This window comes from Rhagoletis pomonella, unplaced genomic scaffold (genome assembly GCF_013731165.1).
Source record: "Rhagoletis pomonella isolate Grant_MI unplaced genomic scaffold, Rhpom_1.0 Rhpom_scaffold_00004, whole genome shotgun sequence".
NCBI classification, from domain to species: domain Eukaryota; kingdom Metazoa; phylum Arthropoda; class Insecta; order Diptera; family Tephritidae; genus Rhagoletis; species Rhagoletis pomonella.
In genome coordinates, this window is record NW_023458558.1 from 5,962,674 (window position 1) to 5,974,645 (window position 11,972).

General features: G+C 35.0%; 1 protein-coding gene across 3 annotated transcripts in view; it reads left to right on the top strand.

Annotated features, from left to right (window-relative positions):
* LOC118736862 (gamma-aminobutyric acid type B receptor subunit 2) overlaps positions 1 to 11,010 on the top strand; it is a 51,624-nt gene extending 40,614 nt beyond the window's left edge. The window contains exons 8-17 of one of the 3 annotated variants that reach the window (XM_036466953.1): positions 1,279 to 1,433; positions 1,515 to 1,878; positions 2,185 to 2,295; positions 2,382 to 2,606; positions 5,026 to 5,359; positions 6,045 to 6,185; positions 7,064 to 7,169; positions 7,253 to 7,592; positions 9,945 to 10,095; positions 10,162 to 11,010. In XM_036466953.1, coding sequence (XP_036322846.1) covers positions 1,279 to 1,433; positions 1,515 to 1,878; positions 2,185 to 2,295; positions 2,382 to 2,606; positions 5,026 to 5,359; positions 6,045 to 6,185; positions 7,064 to 7,169; positions 7,253 to 7,592; positions 9,945 to 10,095; positions 10,162 to 10,766 — 2,532 coding nt within the window. In that variant the 3' untranslated portion in view covers positions 10,767 to 11,010. Of the gene's footprint in view, positions 1 to 1,278; positions 1,434 to 1,514; positions 1,879 to 2,184; positions 2,296 to 2,381; positions 2,619 to 5,025; positions 5,360 to 6,044; positions 6,186 to 7,063; positions 7,170 to 7,252; positions 7,593 to 9,944; positions 10,096 to 10,161 lie in introns of all 3 variants that reach the window. The other 2 variants (XM_036466955.1, XM_036466956.1) reach the window with 2 other exon arrangements.
* Positions 11,011 to 11,972: the final 962 nt, after the last annotated feature.

An 11,972-nucleotide genomic window follows, 5' to 3' on the forward strand; every position in this document is an offset into this window, starting at 1 on the left:
TGTGTGTGTGAGTTTGTGAGTAAATTTAAAAATTAAAATGTTTGGAAACGTCAAGAATTTTAAAAGTGACTCTCAGCGGTTCTACCTTACTATATTTTTATCATGATCGTCACCATCACTGAAGCGAGCTCTTACATCATCGGCCACTCGGTGATCACGTGCCAAACAGTAACTTTGGGAAAAATACCTTCAGCGCCTTTGCTGATTTTACCATATCGAGCCCTAACCGCCAAAAAAACGTAAACGACATATTTTTAAAAAACTTTCTTCTGGTTCAGATGTGCCACTAGAGCATTTAGATGCAATTCTGCATGAAAAAGAAAATTTTGAAAAAAAAAAACGTGGGTTACGTTTTTTTTTGCGGTTAGAGCTCGATATATGGAGCTACGTCAGTGACATATAAAATAATTTGCGACTTTTCGAAATCAGTACCCAATAGTTGGTTGGAATCATCAAATGCTCTTGCAATTGTGGAATGATTCGTTCGTTCTTGACAAACGGCGTTTAATAAAAAATACAATTAAATATGCTTTTTTGACAAAATATGTATGCCTATATATATATTGGTCGAAGCAAAAAATATGTCTGTCATTTTAGCCGCCAAACGTACAAATTCGAACACTGTTACGCATTGAAAAGAGTTAACATGCAATAATGAACTCACGGCATTGTCAAAAATAAGACAATGGCGTTTATGAACTCAATGCATTCCAGTGTTGCTTTGCAAAAAAATTAGCGTAGCGATTATCAGATTCCACTGCTGTTCAATATGCTTTGGCATCCCCTAATATGGTTAAAGAGTTTGAAGTTTCTTTGAATGAATGACCGTCCTAGTCACCAATTCCGAATCTATTAAATTTCTGAGTATGAGGCCTTATGTTGGACAGAAAAGGGGATATAAGGGACTCAAAATGGAGAAAATTAGCCTATGGTTAGAGAAGATATGGAAGAACTGATGAAGACTTGCGTGTCAAATGAACTTTTCTCTCAAAGTTTACTCTGTTGGCAAATGTAAATAAGGATTAATATTTAAAAACTAATTAATACAACTAAAGTAAAATCTGTGGAAAATTACAATAAAATACTCTCTTCGCAAAATCTATAGAGGACGCTTTAATTTCTCAAAAGAAAAAACTGTATAACAGTTATTTGTCGCCACGCCAATAAAAAAGATACACAGCAACATATTGGGTCTGACGCTCACTTCATCAAGACAAAATCGAGTCTATTAATTTTTGATTGGAGCCAAAATAATTGAGTTGTACGTACATTTCTCAGGTTGGTAAAACTCCACCCAAGGACCGGACACTAATCTATATTGAGCACAGCCAGGTGAACATAACAATTTACATAGTTTCGGCCAGTGCATCTGTGATTGGAATCATTGTGGCGTGTGTTTTCTTGGCTTTTAATATAAAGTATCGAAATCAACGGTGCGTATTTGAATGTTTAGACTAAGTTATTTTTTTAATGCTAACTACTATCGCCGCTGTTATCTAACGTTCCTTCTGCAGATACATAAAAATGTCAAGTCCACATCTAAACAATCTTATCATAATTGGCTGCATACTTACCTACATGAGCGTTATATTTTTGGGCTTGGACACAACCTTAAGTAGCGTGGCAGCGTTTCCCTATATATGCACAGCTCGAGCGTGGATACTGATGGCGGGCTTCAGTCTAGCATTTGGGGCGATGTTTTCTAAAACTTGGCGTGTACATTCTATTTTCACTGATCTGAAGCTGAATAAAAAAGTGATCAAGGACTATCAATTGTTTATGGTAGTGGGCATTTTATTATTTATTGATATTGCCATTATAACGACATGGCAAGTGGCCGATCCATTCTACCGTGACACAAAACAATTAGAGCCAAGGGTAAGAAACAATACCGAGCGTATTTGACCATAATTATAGTTTTAACTTCAAAATATTTAGGGACGCAAACGTTTATGATCCTTTTTTTGGAAGAAAAACTTAAGTCTATCTTTTACGGACAAACATAATAGCTTATGTCGGCAAATCTTTTTCTACTGTTATTAGTCCTCACAATTTTCATGATTTTTATTTTCTTCATCAAGAATAACTGTTATTTTTGGATTTTTGTTAACTTTGAAGTTCGATGTGACTAAATATTTCTAAATACTTACATTGTTGTTATTTTAATTTATTTTAATTTTCAAGCATCACGAGGCAATGGACGATGTACTGGTTATACCCGAAAACGAGTACTGCCAATCGCAGCATATGACAATATTTGTTATCATAATATATGCCTATAAGGGTTTGCTATTGGTAAGCGTTAGCCTGATGATATATGAAGTTTTGGAGTTCATTAGCCCCTTATTAAGGCAAACATCTTTTATTTTTATACTTTTAAGGTATTTGGCGCTTTTCTAGCTTGGGAGACACGTCACGTATCAATTCCAGCTCTGAATGATTCGAAACACATTGGGTTTTCGGTTTATAACGTCTTCATCACATGCATTGCCGGCGCCGCCATTTCGTTGGTTCTCTCCGATCGCAAGGATTTAGTTTTTGTCTTACTCTCATTTTTTATAATTTTTTGTACGACAGCAACTTTGTGTTTGGTGTTCGTACCGAAAGTAAGACTGGTAGTAAGGAAGTTTTGTAGTTTTTGTAGCTGTTTTTAAATTTAAAATTTTGTATATTTATGGGCATAAAATAATAATTTGGTTAAGAACCTATATATGGTATATGCTATACACATTTAAATTTATAAAATTTTTAGACATTTAATTATTCCTATATGTCATATTTGAAATCTATGGCTGTATTTACACCGAGGCATACTGTGCCCAGTCTTTCTTGAAAAAGCAATACTACAAAATATGTATCCTTATACATACACTGGCGTTCGTAGTAAGACATTCATATGTACAATGTACATACATATCTGTGGTCACAAGCAATAGTAGCTTAATTATAATAATATACTTACGAAAAAATTTCAATTTTATGTATGAACGTACACACGTACATGCATACACATCGCTACCATAACTAACTAAAATTTTTCATTGCATAAAATGTGTCAATCAAAAGATGAATTTTGGATTTTTAGTTAGTTATCTATCGATTTTTGTATGTCAGTAGCGATGTGAGATAGGGTATTTCTATATTACGGTAACGATATGTATTTAACTATGTAAATACATATACATATGTAAAAAAATTAGACCAGGCCAGTCCCCATGTAAAAGTAAAAAGTTTGTTATTAGCTCCTCTTCTCAGATCCTTTGGTCTTGAAGCAACAATAATCCTAAAAAAAAACACTGGTCGATCATATAATTAACTTACCAGAAAAAGCTTTCCAAATACATAAATTATTTTCTGGAACTGTTCTCCAAAATAAAATTGACATATTGTACATATTTAGAACATAAGAGTAGTCCACTTGCAAAGTGCGCTAAATATGTAAAATTTTTTAGATTTCCAGTTTATGGTGGGTACCAGTTTGTACCAGTATTTAAAGTAGTTTTATGTCCACTAACAACACAATTGCAAAATCTTTCTATATTCTGAAAAAATAGCATCAAATTTCAACTACGCTGGTAAAAGTCGCTAACACACCTTTTTACAAACTTTCAAAGTCTCCATCTTCTGATGAATTTAGAAATCTGCTTTAGGTCTTATGACTATTAAGGTTATGTTATGTTATGTTATATCATATTATGTTATAATGTTATTAGGCTCTTATTTATCAAATACAAAATACAAATAATAATAATACAAAAAAAAAAGATTCATTTAGATGTTACTTGTTGTCGTAGTATTTTTTTTAATTTATGGCTTACTAAGTACTATAAAATCACATAACGTTGTTTGCAAGTGGATTACTCATATGTAGTTTACACCGTACAGAAAAAAAGTTCGCCGTACACCCCTGAGTCTAAAGTATTTTCGCTAGGCAAACTCGAAAGATTTTTATTTTTTTTTTGCCGAACGTAGAGGTTGCCTTTTTACATTTTTCCTTATATGTGTCCCAAGGAGACAATTTATTTCTTTGTTCAAAAGTTCATTAACTTTAAGAACCCCGTTCTCGAACTTACCCACCAGATCTCAGTTCTTATTACTCTATCGTACCACCCTAACGTAAGTAAATTAAGGTTCACCAAAAATCATTAATTATTTGCTAAAGATATAACACAGGATTTTAAGTGTATAGCATATATTTATACAAATACATATGTATGTATAAAAACATATCGTCGGTGATACTGCAAACGTTTATTATTACCTCTTGTGCTTAGATGATCTGCGAGCCTTATCTGAACATTTGTATTTATCGCTGAGCTTCATTGGGCCGGGGTGGAAAGTTTTGTCTTTGCTTTGTGATTGTAGAGAGAATCACAGATGCGTCCATATACAGATAACATTGTCCGACAAAGTTAAACTTTTTTGCACCCATGAAAAAACTGAGCATTTTGGAAAGTAGTGACCCAAATAACTACCCTATTTTGCAGTTACTGTCTCCATGGTGCAAAACAACCCTTGTGATTTTTTATACTTCGTATCCAAGGGTTTTTGCGATTACTGATTATGAATCTGAAGGCAGTTTTTAAAAATTCAAAATGGCAGATCCGAAATGGCGGAAACCGTAAAAGGTTTGATCTAGAAAAACTGCAAAATAAGGGTACCTTTTTGGCACTACTTTCTGAAAATGCTTGATTTTTTTTTTTTATAATTTCAGCACAAGAACTAATAATGTACCACAAACGTTTTACAGTATCACGATATGTACATATGTACATATATATGTATGGATGTATGTGGGCCCAATAATTTGTATGTGTATATGTTGTTTCAAAATCGTTTCGCTGATTAATTACTCTTAATTCTTGCTTAACATTAACTCTATCGCTTTTAGTTAGTTTGTGTTTGGCACTATTATTTGCATAGTTACAACAATTTCAAAACTTTCAATATTGATGGCAATTCACTCCATGTATTTTATTCCAATTAATCTGATTACATTTTCTTTTTTCGTCTGACGTACACAAGTTGGTCGAACTGAAGCGCAATCCACAAGGTGTCGTAGATAAACGCGTACGCGCCACTTTGCGTCCAATGTCGAAGAATCGACGAGATTCTTCCGTTTGTGAATTGGAACAACGTTTGCGTGACGTGAAAAATACGAATTGTCGTTTCCGAAAAATTCTCATGGAGAAAGAGAATGAGCTGCAAGCTCTTATACGCAAGATCGGCCCAGAAGCGCGCAAGTGGATTGATGGCGTCACATGTACGGGTAGTATCGGCGGTGACACTGAACCCATTCTTAACGATACAGCTAGATTGTCGGCACCACCGGTGCGTCGGGAAATGCCCAGCACAACAGGTAATTTTTTTTTCTACTTTTTTACGGAAAACTTACACGGGAACGGGTGCGCTTTAATCTAAGCTGAGGTGAGGTTTAATCTAAAAGTTTCTCCCATTCAACTTCTCTAGGCGTTTCTATGCTTTTATTATGATAAACAGGTCTTTGACAAATAACATTCGATCATTTATGCATTATTAAAGATCCGATTTACGGCATTATAAACCCCTCTTAAAACATATTAAATTAAGATTTTAAATAGTGGTAACAGAATTGTATGAAATTTCCGCGTGTAAAGTTAAGTGTAATTTATTTCAATAAAACTCAACATATTTAAAGTTTGCCAAAAATATTGGTGAGCTTCACATTTTTACAAAGTTTTATTTTTTTTTTTTGAATTAATCCATTCTGTCCAAGTGTTAAAACTTTGAGTGATCTGGTTTTCGGTATAGTATAAACTATATATATTTTTTTAAATATATTACTAATAAATAAAGAAAAAAATGGGTCAAAACTTGTAGAAGCCTAAGTACACTGTGCAACAAAAAACATCGTCCCAAAGGCGTTTTTCTAGGTTAGTTCGAATAAGCGATATAAGTATTTGCAAATTATTCTTTTTTTTATTAATAAAAAGCTTTAGTCCCAATTTGAAAATTTAAAATAAAAATTTAATTGATTTGTACATATCTCACACCCTCTTCAAAAGAGTCACAACTCAAAATAATACGCTCTTCAGAAAATGCGAAAAACTATTTCGTAGCCCATGCGAATCATAAGGGCAAGGACGACTCTACCTTTGGTTTTTCAAGAAGTTATAACAAAAATTTGATCCAGCGTTTGCTGAAAGGTAAATAAAAGCTCTGTGTACATTTTTAGCGTATCTTTTTAAAAATGCCAAATTTTGAGTTGTGACTCTTTTGAAGACGGTGTGCGATATGTACATTGTTTTCGATGTTAACGACACTTTAACAGGTAGTATCACTAGATCGGCTGATTTGATTTTTTTTCAATTCTCGAAAATGTCAAATGTTTAAAATTTTTTCTTACAAAAATTCTAAAGGCCTGTATGCAGCTCTCAAGAAACGCAAAAACTCCATATAAAATGACGTACAAGAAATGACTAAGAAATTTTCTTCAGTCAAATTTCCTTAAGGCAGTATGCAGTTCTTAAGGAATTTACTACACTTTCTACTATGGTTTTCTAAAGTTTTTTGTGAAAAAAAGAGCACAAGGCAACCCAGGTTTGCAACAGAAATATATGCCCGCTCCATTATTTCTTGAGGAAAGAGTGAGGCAACAGGCTAAGAAGTATCAAAAATGTCAAAATTCCTTGGACACACACACGGAATAATGGCAATTTTTCCTTGACCGTTTTCTTGAGAGCTGCATACAGGGCATAAATTGTTAAAATCTATTTGCATGTGAAATCTTTTTCCATACAAACCAAGTGATTGAATAGCAGCTTTTGGAACGTTCGCCCAACTCAGTAGCACAACGCTGATTACTGGGCCTTGCAAAGGATGGATAGAGAAGCAAACAAATTTTTTGTATTTCAGAACAGTTTTTGACATTTTCGATACCAGAAGCAACAATAAAATACACGCAAATGTTGTTTTTGCTCGAATGGTTCTACCTGTTTGATATGCCTTGATGCAAACATACATATGCACACAACAATTAATTCCATAAGTATTTAAAATAACTAAATCCAAAAAATTAATACAGAAGTAACCGAGCTGACATCGGTGGACAGCGTAACTTCTACCCACGTAGAGATGGATAGTTCAATGGTATCCGTACAATCCACCACAATTGCACCATCATTACCACCGTAAGCTTCTGTTAAATACATATACATATGTATATGTACCTATATATGTCGATCTCTTTCTGAACGATTTTTAATATGCTTAGCAAAAAGAAATCTTTAAAACCGCTAACACAAATCCAAGACGGTGGCATGCAACCCACCCCCACCGGACTAGTATCTGGATCGCTAAAACATCAGAAGCCGTCGCACATCCAGTCAATGCAACCGATTCAGCAGCAATTACAGCAACAACTACAACAACAACAGCCACCTTTACAATCTGTAAAGCACGACGATTTATCTTACCGCCGACCAGCTGAGAAACGAAACTCCGTTTCGGCACAGACCGATCCCATTCCTGGGATGAAAAAACAAGAGTGCAATAATATAAAACGAAGTGAAGAGTCACAACTTCGAGAGCGTCGACAATCAGTGGCATCTAGGGTAGGCTATATATATGTACATGCATGCATACATACATATATGTATGTATTAGGAGTTCACTGTAGGGAAAATCTTTTGTTTTGAAATTACCCAAAAAAGGCTGAAACTCGTAAACTTAATATTGGGTCGTAGATTATGGATCTGTATTAGGAATGATAGTCTCGGGATCCAGGCCTTGTTTAGGTCCCAAAAATTACGGCATATTTGACAAATAATCCCGGGATTTTCGGGATTTGTAATTTCCATTGATGGCAATAATAAAAACTTCATTTTCTTGACCAGTATTGGCTATATTTCTTTTTTTATTTAATAATTAATATTTTTTTTTTATAAATGTCTAGCTCATTATATATACAACACCGTGCAATAGTAAATTTTACACACCAAAATAATATATTCGCGAAACCATGGGCCAAATATAGTAAAATGGCGTTTTTAGGTTTTCACTCTGACGTCAGTAATCCAAACATTATTTAAAAAATTCAGTTAAATGTGCTTAAAGAAGAAAAATGGGTAGCAAATTAAATAGGAAAATCTGTAGAATCTAATCAGATTCAATTTATTGGTACATAAGGACCAGTTAGTAATAAAATTTTATCCTTGAAATTTCGCAATATTTGCTTTTGAAAAAATTATATGTTAAGGACTTATATAAACTCGATAACATCCTCGAATTTCGTCCTTCTAACTTTATCAGTTTAAAAAATTGCCTACTCGTCCTTGTGAATCCAAAAAATTGTAATTTTTTTAAATTCTAATGAAATTTCGTCATTCATTTGGTATCCATATTTTTATTCTACATTGCATTGAAGTTTTGAAATAATTTTTGGAATTAATCATATCTATGAAATTACAAAGTCCTTTACAATAAATCATGACGTCAGAGAGAAAATATAGGCTGCGTTTCTTTATACATTCCGAAATAATCCCATTTCACAGCCGGAATAAACAGAATACTTTTGAGATATATGTACGTCAACATATCATCAGGAACGTTCTTAAGAATAAATAAACAAAAAAGTCTATTCCAAACGTTCAGAATGAATAAAGAAATTCAGTCATAAAAAAGCTTCTTCTTCTTCTTTTTTGGCGCTGTAACCGCCTAAGCAATTTTGGCCGAGTTCAGCAAAGCACGCCAGTCGTTTCTCCTCTGTGCCAACTGACGCCAATTGGAAACGCCAAGTGAATCCAAGTCCTTCTCCACCTGATCTTTCCATCGCAGTGGGGGCCTCCCTCTGCCTCTGCTACCACCAGCGGGTTCCGAGTTGAATACTTTCAGAGCTGGAACGTCGGTGTCCATTCGAACGACATGACCAAGCCAGCGGAGCCGCTGTGTTTTAATTCGCTGCACTATGTCCATATCGTTGTAAAGTTCATACAGCTCATCGTTCCATCGTCTGCGGTACTCGCCGTCGATGTTACTCGCCTCATCAGATGTTGTCATTGTCCATGCTTCTGCGTCATATACCAGCACGGGCATGATGAGTGACTTATAGAGCGTGGTTTTCGTACGTCCTGAGAGGACTTTGCTCCTGAATTGCCCACTCAGTCCAAAGTAGCACTTGTTGGCAAGAGTGATTCTACGTTGGATTTCAATGCTGACATTATTATCGGTGTTAATGCTGGTTCCCAAGTAAACGAAATTCTCTACTTTCTCGAAATTGTAACTGTCAACAGTGACGTGGGTGCCAAGGCCTGAATGTGCTGACTGTTTGTTTGATGACAGGAGATACTTCGTCTTGTCCTCATTTACCACCAGACCCATTCGCTTTGCTTCCCTATCCAATTTGGAAAAGGCAGAACAGACTTCGCGGTTTTTGTTTCGATTGTGATAACCACATCTCGGAATCGTATACCGTTTTTCCAGATCAGGTAATTTCCCCAAGGTATTTTATGATAAAAATTCAAACTTTAACAAGGAAAAAAAAAAAAATAAAACAATAAATATCCATTGTAATTGTTTTTCATTTGTATTAAAGCCTGTTCTGTTGCAAAAAAGAAATCAATGTGAATGGTCAACTGAAAATGTGCAATATTTTTTTATAAAATAGGAGTAGGAAATAATGTTACTCATACGCCATATCGTACATGGCCGTACTCGTCATACTCGTGCATAGCGTATGAGTAATATGTTCCATGTTAAAGTTAGAATTTGTTATTCATTCAAACTTAAAATTACAATGTCTTGATGACAATTAATTGATCTGGAAAAGCGTTATACATATCCGTAATCTACGATCCATAATTAAGTTTACGAGTCCCAGCGTCTATTGTGTTATTTATATTATGTTTTTGACAAAATTTTCATTAAATTTGCACTTTTATCAAAAATTTCACTCTTCAAAAAAACAGCACTACGACAGCGGAAGTCAGACTCCAACCGCCAATCCAAAGTATTCCCACAATCATAGGAATTCAGCAACAAATATTTCAAATTCAAACACAGACTTAAATGGCACTTGTCCACACGGTCCGCATTCGAAGAGTAATAACGTCATTAAAAGTAAGTACTTGTATCGGTATTTTACAAAATTCATAATGTCTCGAAATCATTCGTGTTCATTTGCAGCACCAACGGCATTAGAAAACCGTCGCGGTACCAATGCGCTGAAATCCAACTTTGTAGTCTCTCAAAGCGACTTATGGGATACACATACGTTATCGCATGCCAAGCAGCATTCCCGCCAGTCACCACGCAACTATGCCAGTCCACAGCGTTGTTCGGAGCATAGCCATATCATTCCCTATGACCAGACCACATCCCCCATACAGCGTTCGGTTTCGGAAAAGAATCGCAATAAACATCGTCATAAGCCACAAAAGGGCACCGTATGCCAAAGTGAGACAGACAGTGAGCGGGAACGAGAACCAACGCCGCCAACAACGCAGTGCATCCAACAGCGTAAACTCAACAAGACAAACATACAGCACGCTGCGCATCATCACTCCTCCCCAAATGTGGCGCCCGAAAAGCAACGCAAGCATCGAAATAAGCCCGAGTCGTCAATTTATGGTGCCAGTTCCGAAACGGAATTGTTAGATGGAGAAACGGCAATATTGCCCATATTCCGAAAGCTACTCACCGAAAAAAGTCCCAACTATCGGGGTCGCAGTGTTGTAGGTCAGAGCTGTCCGAACATTTCCATTAAATGCGATATTGTAGAATACCTTTAAAGCAGCATAGAGAAATAATGGCACTGAACTATCAATAAATGTACATACAGGCATATGTATGATCTGTTCAAGTTGGCTTAAATATAATTTGACTCGACTTAAACCAGAGCAAAAAATGCTTGACTAAAATGCAGCAAAGTAGAAACTTTTGGAAACAACCTACTTAATTTAACTCACGTATGCAATATTACTAAATAATAAAACAGTTCATTATTAAATTCATTAAATTAAATTCATTAAATTGCATTTAAGACTATTCTTTTGTATCTTGCAAATTTGACACTGATTTCTTTATTTGAGACTTCCTCGGATCGTATGTAGATTAATCAGGGTCGTCAAAAACGATTTGATCTATGAACCAAATTTGTCTACATGATTTAAGAAAACTTATGAGTCATAAGTTATGACCCACTTTTGATCAAAATCAGAGTACCACAACCCGCGCCAGATATTGCTTAAAAACTACGAATCGTTATTTTATGGAATAGAGAGTTAAAATAGCTTTGTTTACTATTGCTGGCAGAAATGTTCCAGTGTGAAACCGTCTTATGGGATTGATCTCCATACCAAGTTCCAGGACTCTACCACAAAAACTTCCAGAGATATGCGGTATCAAAAATTCGATTTATACGGGAGATGCCACGCTCCCTTGATATATCGAAATTATTATCAGCCTATAACCAAAACGTGTTCAAAATTTCAAAAAAAAAATCGGTGAAGCCGTTTGCCAGACCACGTTTTATAAAAATATGGGACCTTTCTTTATATAATTGGTATAGATAATAAGTAGACATCGGAATTCTATGAAAGTGCTTATTTTTGTTTAGCGTCCAAGAGATCCCGGACTAAGACAGAAGTTCGTTGCATTGAAAATTAAGAAGATTTACGCATATGCATATTTGCATATTTTTTGCATTTCTGCATATTTCCATATTTTTCGTAAGTATATTTTTAGTATTGTTTTGAATATATTTTGCATATATGCTTCTGTTTATTTATGTAGTTACATTGTATCGGTTTTATTTAGCTTGTACTGTTAGTTTTTGGGTCAAATCTAGTAATTGGGATTTCATCCCTTTCCTGTTGATCTATTAATCTCAAATTTGGTAAACTCCTTTAGTTCTGATGACAATACAATCACGTAAATATATTCAGTATCGGTGTTGGTTGATTTTTCCGACAGGGTGGTTAGATGATTTATTTTGG